General features: G+C 35.9%; 1 protein-coding gene across 1 annotated transcript in view; it reads right to left on the bottom strand.

Annotated features, from left to right (window-relative positions):
• Positions 1-6,222: 6,222 nt before the first annotated feature.
• LOC128993762 (probable serine/threonine-protein kinase nek3) overlaps positions 6,223-18,742 on the bottom strand; it is a 93,761-nt gene continuing 81,241 nt past the window's right edge. Inside the window, exons 5-10 of the mRNA XM_054417740.1 lie at positions 17,938-18,121; positions 13,249-13,457; positions 12,177-12,268; positions 7,789-7,981; positions 6,762-7,033; positions 6,223-6,492 (exon numbers count right to left, since the gene is read on the bottom strand). Of these exons, the coding sequence (XP_054273715.1) occupies positions 6,768-7,033; positions 7,789-7,981; positions 12,177-12,268; positions 13,249-13,457; positions 17,938-18,121 (944 nt within the window). The 3' untranslated portion in view covers positions 6,223-6,492; positions 6,762-6,767. The remainder of the gene's footprint in view (positions 6,493-6,761; positions 7,034-7,788; positions 7,982-12,176; positions 12,269-13,248; positions 13,458-17,937; positions 18,122-18,742) is intronic.

Here is an 18,742-nt window from a genome sequence, read left to right as displayed (position 1 = left end):
TATGAACAATAACTTAGTATTTACACTTATACTACAACTTTATCACAATACAACCATAGGAGGTTTCACAAAAATATATTCCCTTTTGTCCAATAACATTGCAAACAAATGTGTAATTCCCTAAGCATTACAGATTAAAAAATCGGTTGGACTTTTAATGGGACCATGCTAAATGATACATTATTATCCAGGGTGTTATTTGCTAATACTTTGAAACAGTGCTCAATTTGTAAAAAATGAAGTGCCGGAACGGTAACTATTTAATGAGATTAGTACCTATTTTTGCCAATATTTTTTCCCAAAAGAGAAGTACCGGAACGCCGAACCCCCATAAATCAAGCACTGCTTTTAAAGGGTTTAATATAAAATTAATTATAAACATAAACCTTATTATTGAAGTCTACTACTGTACTTTGAAGAAACAGTTTACTCCTACCTTTCAATATGAACTCCTTGTAAATTTTTAAGCTTTATTTAAGTGATTAGAATTGTTATTTAATAGTATTTTCACGAAGCCAATATAGTGACTTTTTAAAAGACTGTCCAAAGCTAGGTTTTGTTTTTATACTACGTTAATCTGTAGTCTGTAGTTATATATCCATCAACAACCAAGATAAATGTCAACTTAGCCCAGCATGTTTCCTTCTCAGGATCAAAAGGCAACCTTTGGGTTGGATTGCAAACCCATCTACTCAGTCAGTAGCCACTTCCACAGATTTTAATTGCCTACCTATCTACCTGTTATCAGTTACCTGTGAAATCACAGAATATGGAAATACGGTTTCCACAATTTGGTTTTTGAAACACTTCAAATGATTTTTAGACCCTACCGGTACCTCAAACCATTCATACCAATAATGCATCACAATGTATTATCTGTCATTTGTTACAAACCGAGATGTTGACACGAATATTCCTTCCAATTGACTTTATTGCTGATTGTACTACATATGTTTTTATGAAAATACCTCTTCCAAAATACATTGGATGTTAATGATTGTGAGAATTGGTTATCACATCACACAGTGATTAAAGCATTAAAATTTAGACACATTTTTCCAAAACTCGAGTAATGTTGGTAGACGCCTTTAATTTTATCCGTATACTAGCATCATGGAGTAACATGGAGTTCATGGAGTAACCGAGAAATATTTTGGATTTTTATAACTGAGGTTTCTAAACATAACTTTAAAAGGGTAGCAAAAAAAATGTATAACAAATTTTCCAGGGAAAGTAGTGAAAATAGGGTAGGGGAAGTAGGGAAAACCATATTCTTAAGCATAACAATTGTATGTTACTCTAGGTTGTTATTTCAAAATTAGGCTACATTTTAATCTTTTAAACATGTTCATAAAGCATCCTATGTAAGAAAGTTCTCAGTTTGAATACAATTGTCGGTATTGTAAAATGTAAAAGAATGGCAAACAAAATGTAACTAGGTACTATAATAGGAACATCTATGAGGAATCAAATTAATCTATTGTCTTTTGGCTATTGTAAGTGAAATCAATTGTTTATATCAATATTATGGTATTACACCTAGTGTGTTATGGTTGTACAGATTGAAAGTAAAATGTTTGATGATGATTGCTAGAGGTTGAATTTATAAAGTTGAATTGTGCTTTCCTCAGGGTTAAGAATACAATGGGTACCCTCAATGAAAGTATCTAGATATGAAAGTATGTAAGCGTTAAATGCAATATATCCTTAACTACTACAAGCACAATATAAGTGCATATAGTCTCAAATACCATACCATCGATTACTGACGGTAATCATTGCTAAGAAAAGAGCACGTATGAAAACAGGCCGAAGCTTAGAATACATTTACAACAATTAACATCGTTCTATCACATATTCTATAACATATTTGCCCTTACAGCCAAAAATATTGATTGTTCTAGTCTGATGCATAACAGTTAACATTTCACATAATATGTACTGCTTACACTACACAACGCTTAAGAATATTTGTTCAAAAATAATGATATGTAATAAAAATAAATATTTTCTAACAAACAGGGGCTGAAGCCTGTGTACAAGCTAGGCTTATGAGGAAGCATATAAAATCTACTTACACTGTTTAGTCTACAAACTAAGTACAAAAACTAGCTGTATGTAAAGTTGTTAGGCCTTTGAAATTGAGGTAGGGTACTCTTAAATGCTGTTTTTACTGAAATAAACAAATAAATGCAAATAGTGGTATTTGAATTTGTTGTGAATATGGCAGTAAGAATTAAATGATCAGTGAACTTTTTACTATTTAAAGAAATTTATAAGTAAAATGGTAGACACACTGGAAGTAAAAATGGTCAGCTCTTCATGTTGATACAATACCTTTAACATAAAATCAACTATGTGTTTAGAAATAAAACATTTGAACTTATTTTTCTCACTGAGTATTTTTTACCAATGCTACTAACCAGTTAATTTAGTGGCGAATTCGGGAAGTGATGAGATAGCAAAAGACAAATGTATCAAATTTGAAAAAAAAATTTCAAGCAATCCTGATATGTAGTTATTATTAAGAAAATAGCATGTATGAAAACAGACTGAAGCTTAGAATACATTTACAACAATTAACATCATTCTATCACATATTCTGTAAAATATTTGCCTCTACAGCCAAATATATTGATTTTCCTATTCGAAATGGATACATTTTGATCAGTACCACACCAGACTCTTAGCTAAGCACATATTTTGATGGCTATAAACAATCTAACTTTAGAGGAATCATTGTTTTTTTTTTTTATAAACCCATAACATTAGAAGGTTAGTACCTGAGCCCTGGTATTTTTAAGAGTAAATTAGGGTTGTATGACCTTAGATATAGAATATGAAAGATTAGATTGAATCTGAAGGTTTTACCCAAAAAAAATTATGTGGGCTGTCTGTAAGTTAAAGTCTTCAACGAGGTAATGTCGCAGCCAAGCAGAGGGTAAGTCAAATCTGAGACCAACTTTATGTATAATTTTTAACTAATATTCTAGCAATCACTCAACTCTTTGAGACAATTAGTCTTTTCATAGTAGACAGTAATAAAATGATACAATGGTGGTGGCAAACTTACTGTTTAGAGGGGCAGCATGTATGTATAAAACCACTGACTTCTCATTATAAAATACACATAAGAATTGGTTACTTATTTTTATACAATAAAAAACTAAACAATTTTTTACACTGTATACATCAAAAAGGGTTCCAAGTAACTCCTTACAAACTTACAGAGAAGAAGATATCAGAAGACAGTTTGTGAGGATATTGTTTTGGCTGTAAATTAGTTTATTTAGTGTGTTCTGGGCAGTGCTGATTTCTTTAAGGCCGGACACATACCAAAAGCAACGGGTGATAGTAATGCAACAGCAACTCAACTCAGTTAACTGGAGTTTCTTGTAGGTTTACACCGCGTGTACATACAAATTAAACCAAAGTTGACAAGTTGCCCAGTCACTAGTAGCGATGTCTTCATCTGAGGAGGAGGCAGTTCTTCTATATGTGATTAGAGAAAAGAAAAAAAACTTTATAGTGTGCTTCCATATAATGGCATCAATGTACACAGAAGCCAGTGGCATGCCTTACAAGGTGTGAAAGACTATCCAGAAAAGTTTTTCAACTATTACAGGATGAGCAAACCTACCTTTGATATGTTTGCTGGATTTAGTGACCCCTCTACTGCTGAAAAAAGTTACTAACAACAGAACCCCAATTGATGTAGGCGAATGATTAACAATCACATTAAGGTAAGTTAAATGAAATGTATTTATTTGTTGTTAATTTCTGCACTTTAAAAGAGCAACTGAGCAACTGGCGTCAACCGAGTCTACAGCATGTCGTGACTGGCGTTGCCTGCGTTGCTCAGTCAAGTGACCGTTAAATCAGCTGTCACATCACAGTCGCTTTGGTAGGCCTATACACAGGCCCATTAAACTACGTGTGTTATTCATATGCAGCTTAAGTTGCCGTTGCGATGCTATCACCGGTTGCTTTTGGTATGTACTCGGCCTAAATGCTGGTAGTCGTGAAGAGAGAAAAGGACAGGATAAGGGACAATCTATCATCTTGACAAGAAATAACAACTTGTGCTTTTGCTACCAACCAAGATAGTAAACTATATAAAGTGTGATCCAACACTTCTTCTCTGTGGTTATATAACTTAGGATGGGACAATTTAATTCCTTGAAAAATATACTAATTTAGTAATTGATTTGTAGGTGGTCTAGTCTAAAGTATCGTTACAATAGACACATTCAGTATGATATTCAAGATTGACGATGATGAATTGATGTAATTTAAAGTCCAATTCCCATGCGGTGACTGATATGACTCCCGCGACTAGTGACTAGTGCAGTTGCACTCTTGACAGTCATAGAATAGTTAATGAACTGTGTTACCAATAAGTTTAAACAATAATAACATTATGTTTCGGGCGAGTCCTCTGGAATCACTTAAGGATCAAATTCCCAGACTATATCAAGTTAAGATGACAAAATGTTGTTTTTATGGCATCTGTTTATTATTTAGAGTAACAAAACATCATTTACTTTCACCAGCGCCGCCTTAAAAACCATCACAAGCATCAGAGTTTGTAAAGAGGGTGGAAACAAGCATAATTTCTGATGTAAACCATAAAGATAAAACATAGGTACCCCTTATGGTAAGTTTCTCATCCATATGGAACAGCTGAAGCCAATTTTATAGTTTGTTCTGCTTGGTGCACTGTAGAGGTTGTCTTTTGTGTACAATTTTTTATTGTTATTTCAGTCATTTAAAATCTTGTTCAGCCAAATCAAACGATCCAATCAAACACAATAACTCGTCCCCTAGTTTTATAACCAAACACCAAGGCAGAAAAATAATGAAATTAACCAAAAATAATAGAAATGAAATTTTGTTGACAGTAGCGATCAGTGTCACCGGACATGAACTAGACACGAAAAACAAGCTTCAAAATTTACAATGGGATGAGAAGTCTACTTGTATTGGTTAGTCTAAAGGTCAAACTAAGTAAAAAATCTACAGTAAATTACAATACAAATCATACAACTTAACTTCTTAGGAATAGTAAATAGTTTTTTTATAATCCCATTACATCAGCAGTAGTAGTATAAAAGAAGTAAGCAAAAACACTGTTAAATCTAATAATACAATAATCTTTTTTCATAAAATTATAGTTTTAAGTGGGTAAATTCAACCCTAGAAATTAAGTCTGTCATCATTCCTGTTGGATTATATGAACAAATTATCACCTCCATTTCCATTGAATTAAAATAAAATATAAAATAAAAAAAATATGATGAAATGTGAATTCTTAATGTGATGAGATTTTTAAACAAAGCAATGTTTGCATATTTACCCTCAACAAGTAGACAGCGCTGTCTTTTGAATAGAATTAAGTCCTGCACAGGGTGACTCTGACAACCATTGAAATTTTTAATTTTAAAAGCTGCAATAATGTTTTATCAGAGGAATATTTTAAATTGGTCAAATAAGATAACAAAAACGTAATGTTACACAATAGACTTTACTGTTTTTTAGATTGGTTTTATTCTTGGGGAGTGCAAAAGTATCACAGAGCAGAATATTAAAAAAAAATTTACAATAAATTGAAAAGTATAAGTGGGTGTATGAGCACAAAATGATGCTGCCCAAAATGATCCTCAGAATATTTCAATACGGAAAAAAATGTTGTTTTTGGTTAACATGTTAACCAAAAATTGTATATTGCTCATAGACCACACTTTGTATAGTTATGTCTGAACAATGGTCTCAAAAACATTCAATAAAAATACTTTTTTACTACATTGAGCCGATTATGCATGATGAAATTGTAGTTCATAAAAAAGAAGGGAGTATTTGGGCTGTAATTGTGTTCCAAGCTCAGCTTTGCAAAGTTTATAAAACATGTGCCAGATTTAGCCAGATTTACTCCTTCTGTTGCCTTGATTTTGAACCAGAAAAAAGCCTCACTTTTACTAAAGACAGCGCTGCAAAAAGATTGAACAGAGATAAAAGATTCTAATCAAACAATATAGAATCAGATCATAAAGTCTCACAGTTTGTAAGAAGATTAGTTTCACACAAGTATTGATAATGTGGCATGTCATTTGAGCGATATACAAACTTTGTGCTATAGGAGCACAATATGATGTTCTCTGAGAGAATTTCAATTATAGTTCTTCAACAACAGCATCAGTTTCATACTAAATAGTCACACACACTTATGATTCCAACATACCCTATCCTCTGCTTACTCCGATCAGAGTATTTGTTCTTACTTTGAGCTGATTGGCGCTGAGTGCTCTAGAACTTTGTGTTTATCTTTCAAAGAACCTAAACTTGAGTCTCAGCCACTGCACCACTTGCCTCACAGAAGAAGTAGAAGCATTGGAAGGAAGAGTTGAGTGGTTTTAGAATGTAGTTGTTGGTCCGAGCGACTGTCTGACGCTGACGGTCGATGCGATAAACTCTACGAGGCTTTCTCGGACTGTCCTACAGAAGAGAAATTGAATTACTAGAATAAAATAGGACATAAAAGCTATTTGGTTAAAACACTTGAAATCTTAAGTGAGGGCGTTACGGTACTAGATTGTCTTCCAGGAAAGGTCAGATTTAGAATATCTGAAAAAGTTGAGAATATACTGTAACATAATTTACAATACTTTAGATTCTATGTCTTCTTCAAACGTCTGCCTATTTGTAGAGCAGATAAAAGATGAAATATGTTCAGTCAATACAGGCCAAAAGATAACCCAACTGACCTCTGCTCACAAAACATGTAGGTTCTCACAGGACTTGGACTTGTTGTCAGTGAGACACATCTTGTGGAGGATCTCGCGAGCAATATTGAGCGACAGTGACGTCTTTGAGCCATGGAGTTGCTTGACGCCACGTTTTGCGCGCTTCTTTTCCCTAGTCTCCCTCAGTCGGATCTGCTTCAGGACGCCGACCAGCAGCTCGTCCACATTGTGCTGGATACCACTCGAGGTCTCTATGAATTTGCAGTCTCGTGATGCCGCTAGAGCTTTGCCCTCTGTATAAAAAGATGAATATCATGTATGGAATCAATTATGACTATGGTATATTAAATGTTAACTTTATACCAAAATATGACTACCATTGTAAAACAGTTGCTGCATATAGACGGTTACTGGTGTTCAATTTTGAGTCACAGAGAAGTAAGATACGGAGGACACAAGCTTATGGAACATCCGTGCACTTTTAGCTCTGGTATGGTGGGGCGGAAATGTACTCGTACCGAGCTAGGAAGAGCCCAAACGGCGATGGTCACATAGCATTTTTGTACAGTGCACAGGGTCTTCCTACAGCATTAGCGATGTAGTACAAGATAGTGAGAACACTCCTCAATATCTTCCCCGTAGCAGCAAACCTAAGAAATTACTAAAATTTATGTTTGTTAAATATAGGGAATTAATCTGACAATTTTCAGGAAATATTTTGGTAGAAATCAAATCAAGCCGGGTAAATGGAAATTCACTTAGTCTGCTGGTTTGCTGGTGCGGGGTATTTAAATATGAATTCACATAAGGTAAACATGGGAAATTTCAGAGCCACTGGGGGGCAGAGCTACTAGAGGGAGTTCTAGAGCGAGAATGGGACAGAAACCTTTCCGGGAGTGTATAGAACAACTTCCAAAGTTTAATCACGATCAGATGGCCGGTTTGGTAAAGCTAAGGACAAAAAAACGACAAACAAACATACATTGGATTTTATAAAGATTTCATCTTAAGTAATTGCATCAACACATTGTTTATTCCCTCCACTTACCGTTGGCAGTTATGACCCTTGACCTCGCCAGGTCAGCTTTGTTGCCCACTACGATGACACTCTTGTCTTTGGTATAACTTTCCCTCCACAAGTAGTTGAGGATATCCTCGGAAACTTTGAAGGAGGCTCGGTTCACGATGGAGTAGACAACAACGCAAGCGTGTGGCTCATACGTTGACAGAGAGTTTTCCACCTGTTGAAAGAATCTTTACTATAAATATTGCTGGCTCTGTACAACTATTTTTGGTTGAAAAATGAATCTCAGGAATCTGGTTTCTAATATTGCTGTGGTTTGGTAATTTTTGTGTTCAAACAAAATCAAATTATATACTATAGTTCGGCCGCTTAGAAAACGACCTGAGCGCTAATGCTAAACCAATGCTGGAGGAGGTCGTTTTCTAAGCGGCCGACCTATAGTTAGTTTTTCAATAAAAAATTTAATTTTGAGTTTTACGCTCGTTAATATTGGTATACGTATTGGAAATGCTGTAAATAATCTTAAACCTACAAACTAATTTAATGGATTTGATATGCACATTTTCTCCCTCCTGTTCTATGATCTTCCTATTAGGCTACCTTCAAAATATTCTCTTTAAAATTCACTCTTTGCCCATTGGTATGTTGCTACTGTGTGGTAATATTTTGCCCACTAGGGATCAAATTCCATACCTTGAAATGAAATTAAACGAATGAAAAAAATATCTTTATTCATATGGCATACAGTCACATACATTGAATGGTGTCACTAGGCTTAAAACTAAATCAATCAACTAACCTACAATTCATCGAAATCATAAAGTGTTTTATCATTATATGATGTTTATTTCAACGGTTCGGAGCAGCATGGGTCATCTGTTGTGATTTTCACAATTAATTCAGTTAAAACTAAAAACTGTTTCTCTTAATCCTTAGCTTGATATCAGACGGAATGAAAAGGAATTTATTTGTAGTATGACAATAAGCAAACCAGTGTTAGTCAAAACTGTTGACCTCTTAAAAAATTGCACTAAGGCACGACAATCATTGCCGCTTGTGAGATGTACAGGGTGGGTGAAAAGTCTTTATCACTGGGGGAGTAAATAAATAAATCAAGTGTTAAGTACAGTACCGTAGAACATTAATATTTCAACTCTTTTTTTCATTTTACAATGTTTAAATTATTAGGGATCCAAAACATCTGTGTGCATCCCACCATTGTCAAAGCACAGTTTGATTCGGCATCATTACCGTTGATTCATCCTTTCCAACAAATCTTTTAGAATATAAACTCTCATAGTCGACCGTGGAACGTCTAACTCTGCTGAACGTTAACACGTTGATTTCATTGGCGATCGCTGAATTGACTCCTCAACATCAACACGAGTGCTTGGCCTCTCACTACAAGGAGCATAAGAACACTTCCCGTTCCAAAAGCTTTGTTTGCCAACATCATGACTGTTTGTTGACATCATGTTTGTTGATATGACTTATCAACAAAGTTTTTTGATTTGGTGACAGTTTTCCAAAACGTACAACAATGCTTTCCATCAGTTCATCCATAGTTTTTCTACTTCTTGGAAGTTCACGATCCCCAACACAAGCCACCAGATGCTCCTCAATAGTGAAAACACTTTGTATTTGCCATCTTGTCGCTCTCCAGACTCCCTATACTACGGTATGGGGCTGGTGAAATTTTGCAGCAGTGGGTATACTGACTTTTTGCCCACCCTCTACATATTGTACCCAAGTATATAATTTAAATAAATTTACCATTTGGTCTAACGTAAATCTATGATTCCAGAATATCACCTTTTATAATTTTTAACGCTTAAAAAGTTACACTTGATTACGACTGAGTTACACAGTTAATTAAACAGATGAAACACAAATGGCTAAAACAAGCGTATCGAGTTCTTGTTAGGAGCTTAACAACAGTAAAGTTGTGAGATAATTTGAAACAAGGAAGCTGCAAAAGTTTCTTGATGAATGACATTTGAATGAATACGTTAGATGCCTAGATAACAGAGACTCAAATTATTCATTTCACCATTCTATCACAAATGTTTGTTTTTTAATTATTACACTAGCTCTAAATCTATAATCTCTATAAAACTACAGCAAAGTATTGACAATTTTTATGTTACTATCGTCTAGATTAGCAGATATATTTTTTAAAGCTAAAATCAGCAGTAGTTTTAAATGTAATTTACCAGTATCAAGTTTTCTTTGGCAATCTATTTACCGGTACTATACAAAATTTAATATTTTGCACTTTGGATTTTTCAAAAATATACTACATTTATCCTATGGGAAACATGTTGGACCATTTTCCCAACCAAATAAAAGTATGAATACTTTTGTTTTATTAATGTAAACATGATAGTTCGATCTCCGAATATTTCTCATGTGCCAAATACAAAATTTACATTGAAACAAAATAGATAAATGTTTTTCAATTGAAGACACTTCAAAATGTTGTCTGTGACAACGATTCTGCACAGTTGCTGTTGCAAGAGATGAGTTGCTTTACAGATAGACCAACCCTGAGCTTGTTGAGGTGGTTTCCTAGCAACCCATTCATGTACCAGGCTTCACTCATTCATTGCGAGTCAATAACCACTGCTTTTGGCTACCTTCATTCCATCATTGCCAACTGTCGCTGGTCAATCATCCAGTTTATAGGAAAGTATGTATTAGTATCCATACACAGTATTCATTAAGAATTGACCAAAACAGGTTATTAATAGTTGCGTAAATAGATTCTAAAATCTAGTCGGTTTGTTTTCTAAAATTTAGCCTGCTCTTGAATTCTTCCTTTCGAAAACATCAAGTTTTAAAAATGAAAAGGCATCTGTTGAAAATTGTTTATATTGATCAGTATTATTTTACTCTAGATTTTTAAATTCATCCAACTACATAAAATTGTATAAGTACTGAACTAAATGTTGAGCCATCTTTTCAACTTTAAACAAATTAGTTAATAAGGAGAACCCTCTTGTAAAATGGAAGCAAATGTTTTCTGAAAGGTTCGCTCACATTTTTTTGGAATAAGATATTTTTCAGATTAGCTTTTCTCCATATTTTGAATTAAATATCTACGCCAAAGGCACATAATGCTTTAATTCAAGCAACAGGTATACTCATTGAATATTTCAAGCGTGTCATGACTATATTTGTCACTAGCTTTAGCTTTTGATTGCTTTACTCATTTTCTCAGAACATGGAATAATAACATTTTTCACAGGCAATTAAAATTCATGCTGTGATAAATTAAGAATTAACTTTTAAAAAACTTATTTCGAAAGTAAATAGAAATATATGGATGGATTTTCTTAAGATTTTAAAAGTGTAAATAAATATGGGCACTACATTTTTACAATGTTTTCTCTACCTGGGGTAATACCTTAATAGTTATCCCATCGAACAAACGACCCTTGAGGTAAATGGGTAAATGCCAAGGAGCAAGTTTACTGCGGAGCTAAAGGTTCAGTCTGAGACAATGGTGGGAATTTACCACTGCCATTTCACAGCTTCGCACACTTTTGTTGATAAATATAAGCCGGCTTATCCCAGTCATTGCGGCTTACAGCCTCACGGAGTTGCTCTCGTCTTCTCTCGAGTGGCTGAATATAGCTGGGTCAGGTGCAAACATTGGACTATCCGGCTAAGTGGGATTTTAGGAGTTGAACCACTTTATACAAATTTTTCTAAGGTTATATAAAAGTATATAGAAATATGTTCAATTTAGTAATAATAGCCTACTAGCAGCTAGCATCACTTCGTGACTTCAAAATCAAACATCCAAATATACACCATCCCAAAAAATACACAAGGTAAGTTGAGGTATCTGGGCCATAATTTTACAACGCTAAGAGTGACTTTTAACCTATCTTATAGCCATAAACTGCACATAAATATTTAACTCTAGTAAGTAAAAAATAAACTCAAACCCATAGGCTTAAGTTACATTGAACTTAGTTGTAATCACAATTATCACTGCACATTTTTTGAGGGTTCAAAAGTATAGTTGCAATTTTTGCAATTTCCCCCATAAAACTCCATAGTTACCCCCTCTGTTTACCCATAATAATGATTTTCTCAGAAAAGTAGTAGGATGTTCAATTTTAATGTCAAGCTTATTGGAGAAAAGTATGTGTCAGTTTGCTGATACCTTTTATTTGTATTACATATGATATTAAAAAATTATTCTCAAGAGTAAAAACCAAACAAAATAAAAATGAAGTGTTTTGTTCAGTTGAATAGTATTAGTTCATTTCCATCTTTAACAAAATTTTCGATTTAGGGTAGTCATTAAATAAATATATCCCTTTCTGTTAATAAATCGTAGTAGTTTCTATCGAAGCTTAAGAAAGAAAAATATGAATAGATATTTTGTTGGATGAACTTACCGACATTTCGACACTTGGATGATCAATGAAGACCATTTCAGATTCTTCCCCATCCAACAAAACGGATACTGTTTTCTCCCCAAACTCGTCGTCTGAAAATAATTAAACTGTATTATATTTTAGCCTATATAAAGTTGGGCCTGGGTTAGGTTGTCGAACATTTATTCTATAAAACAACCTAAGAGCAAGGTTAGTGACCTCCCAATGGTCTTGGTCCGTCCCCGTCTCGCAACTAGCAGGATATATAGCAGGAGTGGTTTAGGAGTTGGCCAAGAAGTAGTAGGATATCTAGCAGGAGTGGTTTAGGAGTTGGCCAAGAAGTAGCAGGATATCTAGCAGGAGTGGTTTAGGAGTTGGCCAAGAAGAAGTAGGATATCTAGCAGGAGTGGTTTAGGAGTTGGCCAAGAAGTAGCAGGATATCTAGCAGTCGAGTAGTTTAGGAGTTGGCCAAGAAGTAGCAGGATATCTAGCAGTCGAGTAGTTTAGGAGTTGGCCAAGAAGTAGCAGGATATCTAGCAGTCGAGTAGTTTAGGAGTTGGCCAATAAGTAGTAGGATCAAAAAGTCTCTGGTTCAATCCTGAGAAAAAAATATCTTTTGACGTTTTCAAACACAGCCCAGCTGTTCTTGATTATTGGGCATAAAATGGTCCTGTGTAAAGTTTTAGCTGGTCTCAGTCAGTAAAAACGGCCATCAAACTCTATTATTTACTGTGTTCATTTTCATTATAATATCCTACATATAACAAAAATAAAAGTGTGTCACTACTTTAACGAAGTGAACTTAAACAAGTTATCTTGGTAGTAACAAGCTGAACAAGTTACTTCACTACCTTCTACACCCATCTTTTATTCAAATTTGAGTTAAAATACTCCCAAAAAGTGAATATCAAAAGCTTATTGGTGTAAATTTACCAACAAAAATATTGGCCATCTCGTAGCAAAAATGAGGGTAACGGTTATTTTTTTCAGTCACCTCCCAATTTCTAGTTTCTTCATTTTTGGCTCGGATAAGTGAAGTCTGGTTCAGATAACTTACACTGTAATTTATGAAAATTTAGAATCTCCTAGGTACCTAAAGAGGCGTCATAAGTGTTCATGTATTCTGAGGTCATGAACTGAGAGACAAGGGCAGTCTTCCCCACACCGGAGTCCCCCAACAACACGACCCTGTACTTGGCAACCTCTTCTCCACTTGTCTCTGTGCTCACGTTGTTGTAGCTGCTACCACAACAACTACCTTCCCAGGGACTGTTGTTGCTGATACCACTGTGGTTGCTGTGCCTACAACATAATAGCTCATCAGCCTGCTGCATTTAGATGTAAGATGTAGGCTCATCCTGGAATTAAGAGATTTAATTTGGTAAAATGTGCAGGTTATAATACAACAGTTAAACAATAAGTGTTCATTTTCAATTAATCCTTTTTTAAATATATTTAAACACATCCTAAATTTTAAATATATTTAAAAATGTACTGTACATAATATCATGTAAATTTAGCCTGGCTAAAAATCGACAATTTAATAATGTATTATGACGTTACCAGTCATAGCATATAAAAAAAAAAACATTAACGTACGGGACAGACAGTTGTTACAACTCAAATATATAAATACTTAAATACATAAATACATAAATTTTGTACTACTTATATGTCAGCTTTTAGCTTTAAAATGTTAATACACAAAAGAAAACTACGTACATATATCAGCTATATGTACGACAGGCCACGGAAACATACAGATTATAGGCTATGCCCATAGTTAATGCCATTAGTTTCCCTGGTACATATTTGCAAAAAAATTACTATACGGTGCATAATTTATTTTGCTTCTCTAAACACAAACAGTAAAGAAAAATAGAGTTTTAATGCAATACCAATATTCATAATTAACAATCCACAGTAATAACGAATAAGAAAAGAATAATCAGACAAACATTTAAATAGAATGCGTATTATCATAACACGATAAATTTTCTGGTAATGGCATTTGTTTGAATTATTTGAAATTGAAAAGGCCCTTAAGTACACAGTGGGGAAGCTGTCTTGCCAAGGTGTTGGTGAAATTGAAAGATTAATTAGCAAGGATGGCGTGAGAGGAGGGGGGAATTGGTCTTTCCTTCACTGGCGTTATTTATTGCCCTTGATTGGAGGATCTGTAGCTGTAACCTTTAGGCGAAATTAACCTTGGCTGAAAGAGCTGCTGTACAGTGTACAGTGTGAATGGATGAAAGAAAACTGTAGTAACAGCTTGATTTATGTCCTTTAAATTTGTAAGAGAGTCCATGAATTAATTAGTTTTGTATTGAGATTTTTGTAGATACTTTATGAGTTTGAAATTTTTATTTCCACACCATCGATTAGCATTGTTTATAATTAATTTTGATCACTAATCTACTTTTGTATATTGGTAAGGTATCAGAAACACGTTATTTAACAAATATATCAGTTTAAAACAGTGTAGTGTGGCGTAAAATACTTTACCTTACTAATTACAGTTGATACCGACCAAATATGCAACATTACCAAGTCCTTGAACCACGAGTATAATAATACAGGGTGTCTCGTAACTCTCTGGACATATGTATATAGCGTTATTCCTTAGGTCAAGACAAGCACATTTCACCTTAGGAACATGGGTCTGTGTACCTAGTTTTCCGCCTGTCTGTATTTATGTGTTTTTTTACAAGAAAACGAATAACTCCTAAACGGTTTGGTTACAGCGTTGATATTTTGCAAAACTGTTAATCTTATTTAGACCTATTATGGTTAGAAATTATACTAAAAAATCATTAACCGTTTCAAAATGGCGGACATTTAAAATATTTTATGCCAAATTTCACGAAAACTGTTAACTTAACAAAAAATTTTCAAGACACAAAAAGTTAGTAAATTTTATTTAGTTTTCAATGATACCTTATTTGTTAAGAATGGATAAATAATAACAGAGAAACGTGTTATTTGTGTTATGTATGACCACTTTTCTCCATTTAAACAATGTAAAAGGAGTATTAGCATTGTTTAAATGGAGGAAAGTGGTCATACAATACGAAAATAACACAGATAATAACCACGAAAATAACCGTGGCAACCCCCGAGTGTTGGCTGATGCACACACACGGCCCCATAGTTAGATAGATCCATACACACACACACACACACACACACACACACACACACACACACACACACACACACACACAGACATCACTTCGAAAACCACTTTTTTGGGTCCAGGGGGACCCAAAACGAATATATCCACTCAAAACTCAAACTCGAAAATTTTGACGAAAACAATACTTTCTCCATATACTATGGTATAGGGGGAGAAAGTAATTAGCAACTTAATAAAACAATAAGTAGTCAAATAGCAAACAATCGGTAAAAAGTTATTATTTGATAATTAAACAGTAAACCTTTTTATTAAAAATGAAAATAAAATACTATGTGTTAAATTTTAACAAATCTTAAAGTTATATATTTCGATATATTTGGACGCATCTAGAAGACTGACCTGAGGATGAGAGGTCAGAATGTCTTAGATAAGAGTGATAAAACAATCACGCGACCTTACGTGACCTCAGGACAGTTTGTGGGGAAAGTGTCGTTAAACCTCCCTTTGTATGTTAATTGGGACATGCACAGAGCGTTCAAGCGTTCAGGTTCAAGCAGTGTTTTGCATAAGAAATCACAAAGCTGCGCTTATAAAAATAATTATTTTGCTCAAAATTCAGATTATTGTCCCAATTTTTGTAATACTGCTATGATATCGGTTATTTTAGGACTTTGTTGTTGTAGTTTATTTTTACCCTAAGGTAAAAAAAATCAGCAAAGAAAGGATATACGGAGCTCTTAGTTATTAGTAAATTTCGAATGTTTCCGGAAGTTCATTGTTGAATTATACATGTTAAAATTCGATCGTTAAAGTAAGATGTACAACGAACACAAAGAGTTGCAGAACAGCTGTTCGTTGATGAGTAGGTAAGTGATGGTAGGCCTACCTGCTGGCGGTGGAGTTGACGCTAGTGTTAGACCTGGACCGTCTATTGATGATGCTGTCCCCGTAGTTGACCACCCCCTTGTTGGTGATACTGAAGGTCCGTAGGTATATGATAAGTAGCTAGCCATGAGTTAAGTAATGGTAAGTGATGGTAGGCCTACCTGCTGGCGGTGGAGTTGACGCTAGTGTTAGACCTGGACCGTCTATTGATGATGCTGTCCCCGTAGTTGACCACCCCCTTGTTGGTGATACTGAAGGTCCGTAGGTATATGATAAGTAGGTAGCCATGAGTTAAGTAATGGTAAGTGATGGTAGGCCTACCTGCTGGCGGTGGAGTTGACGCTAGTGTTAGACCTGGACCGTCTATTGATGATGCTGTCCCCGTAGTTGACCACCCCCTTGTTGGTGATACTGAAGGTCCGTAGGTATATGATAAGTAGCTAGCCATGAGTTGAGTAATGGTAAGTGATGGTAGGCCTACCTGCTGGCGGTGGAGTTGACGCTAGTGTTAGACCTGGACCGTCTATTGATGATGCTGTCCCCGTAGTTGACCACCCCCTTGTTGGTGATACTGAAGGTCCGTAGGTATATGATAAGTAGCTAGCCATGAGTTGAGTAATGGTAAGTGATGGTAGGCCTACCTGCTGGCGGTGGAGTTGACGCTAGTGTTAGACCTGGACCGTCTATTGATGATGCTGTCCCCGTAGTTGACCACCCCCTTGTTGGTGATACTGAAGGTCCGTAGGTATATGATAAGTAGCTAGCCATGAGTTAAGTAATGGTAAGTGACGGTAGGCCTACCTGCTGGCGGTGGAGTTGACGCTAGTGTTAGACCTGGACCGTCTATTGATGATGCTGTCCCCGTAGTTGACCACCCCCTTGTTGGTGATACTGAAGGTCCGTAGGTATATGATAAGTAGCTAGCCATGAGTTAAGTAATGGTAAGTGACGGTAGGCCTACCTGCTGGCGGTGGAGTTGACGCTAGTGTTAGACCTGGACCGTCTATTGATGATGCTGTCCCCGTAGTTGACCACCCCCTTGTTGGTGATACTGAAGGTCCGTAGGTATATGATAAGTAGCTAGCCATGAGTTAAGTAATGGTAAGTGATGGTAGGCCTACCTGCTGGCGGTGGAGTTGACGCTAGTGTTAGACCTGGACCGTCTATTGATGATGCTGTCCCCGTAGTTGACCACCCCCTTGTTGGTGATACTGAAGGTCCGTAGGTATATGATAAGTAGCTAGCCATGAGTTAAGTAATGGTAAGTGACGGTAGGCCTACCTGCTGGCGGTGGAGTTGACGCTAGTGTTAGACCTGGACCGTCTATTGATGATGCTGTCCCCGTAGTTGACCACCCCCTTGTTGGTGATACTGAAGGTCCGTAGGTATATGATAAGTAGCTAGCCATGAGTTAAGTAATGGTAAGTGACGGTAGGCCTACCTGCTGGCGGTGGAGTTGACGCTAGTGTTAGACCTGGACCGTCTATTGATGATGCTGTCCCCGTAGTTGACCACCCCCTTGTTGGTGATACTGAAGGTCCGTAGGTATATGATAAGTAGCTAGCCATGAGTTAAGTAATGGTAAGTGATGGTAGGCCTACCTGCTGGCGGTGGAGTTGACGCTAGTGTTAGACCTGGACCGTCTATTGATGATGCTGTCCCCGTAGTTGACCACCCCCTTGTTGGTGATACTGAAGGTCCGGAGGTATATGATAAGTAGCTAGCCATGAGTTAAGTAATGGTAAGTGACGGTAGGCCTACCTGCTGGCGGTGGAGTTGACGCTAGTGTTAGACCTGGACCGTCTATTGATGATGCTGTCCCCGTAGTTGACCACCCCCTTGTTGGTGATACTGAAGGTCCGGAGGCGGTAGAGCTCATCACCCGACCGAGGGTTGTACGGCTTCTCCGGTAGACTGCAGACTCTCGGCCTTATGTGGTCAGGGACTGGACAAGACAAGAGTAAACATTACTACAGGTGCAGAAAAGTAAATCATTACATTAGGGGTAACGGAATTTTATCCCCCTGGAATTTTAGCCCTGAGTAAAACTGACGTCACAACCTAGGGGGTAAAATTCCAGCCACGATTTTTTGAGTTGCACAACATCAGTTCAATAAATTAAAGGTTGAATATTTTCACGCTTACGAATTTAATCAGAACTCATCAAATTATAAAACTTAGAGTGGAGTGTACAGGCCGGAATTTTATCCCCGGTTTTACCCCCTTCATGAGGTCAGCTTAAAATGTACGGCCCGGATTTTTATCCCCGGAATTTATCCCCTGGCCAGATATAGAAATTAGTGAGAATAATTCAAAAATGTTCTTCTTTCAAAACATTACATTATTAAGTAGCCCATCTTAATTTATTTGTAACCTCAACTAATAAAACCTGTTTTATGTTCTAATTTTGAAATTCGAGTTTCAGGATTCGGTTTTTGGAACCAACTGTTGGTTAATGTATACGTAAACAAACTGAGCAGCCCATATGAATAATAATTTATTGTTTCAAACATTTCTTTAACGATTTATCATACTCAAAATTAAAAAAGCGAAACTTGTTTACTTA

The sequence above is a fragment of the Macrosteles quadrilineatus genome, unplaced genomic scaffold (genome assembly GCF_028750875.1).
Source record: "Macrosteles quadrilineatus isolate MER2022 unplaced genomic scaffold, UCM_ALF_1.0 Scaffold_5__1_contigs__length_97177068, whole genome shotgun sequence".
Lineage (NCBI taxonomy): Eukaryota > Metazoa > Arthropoda > Insecta > Hemiptera > Cicadellidae > Macrosteles > Macrosteles quadrilineatus.
Note: the sequence above shows the minus strand (reverse complement) of the source record. Positions and strands in the feature narration are given on the sequence as shown.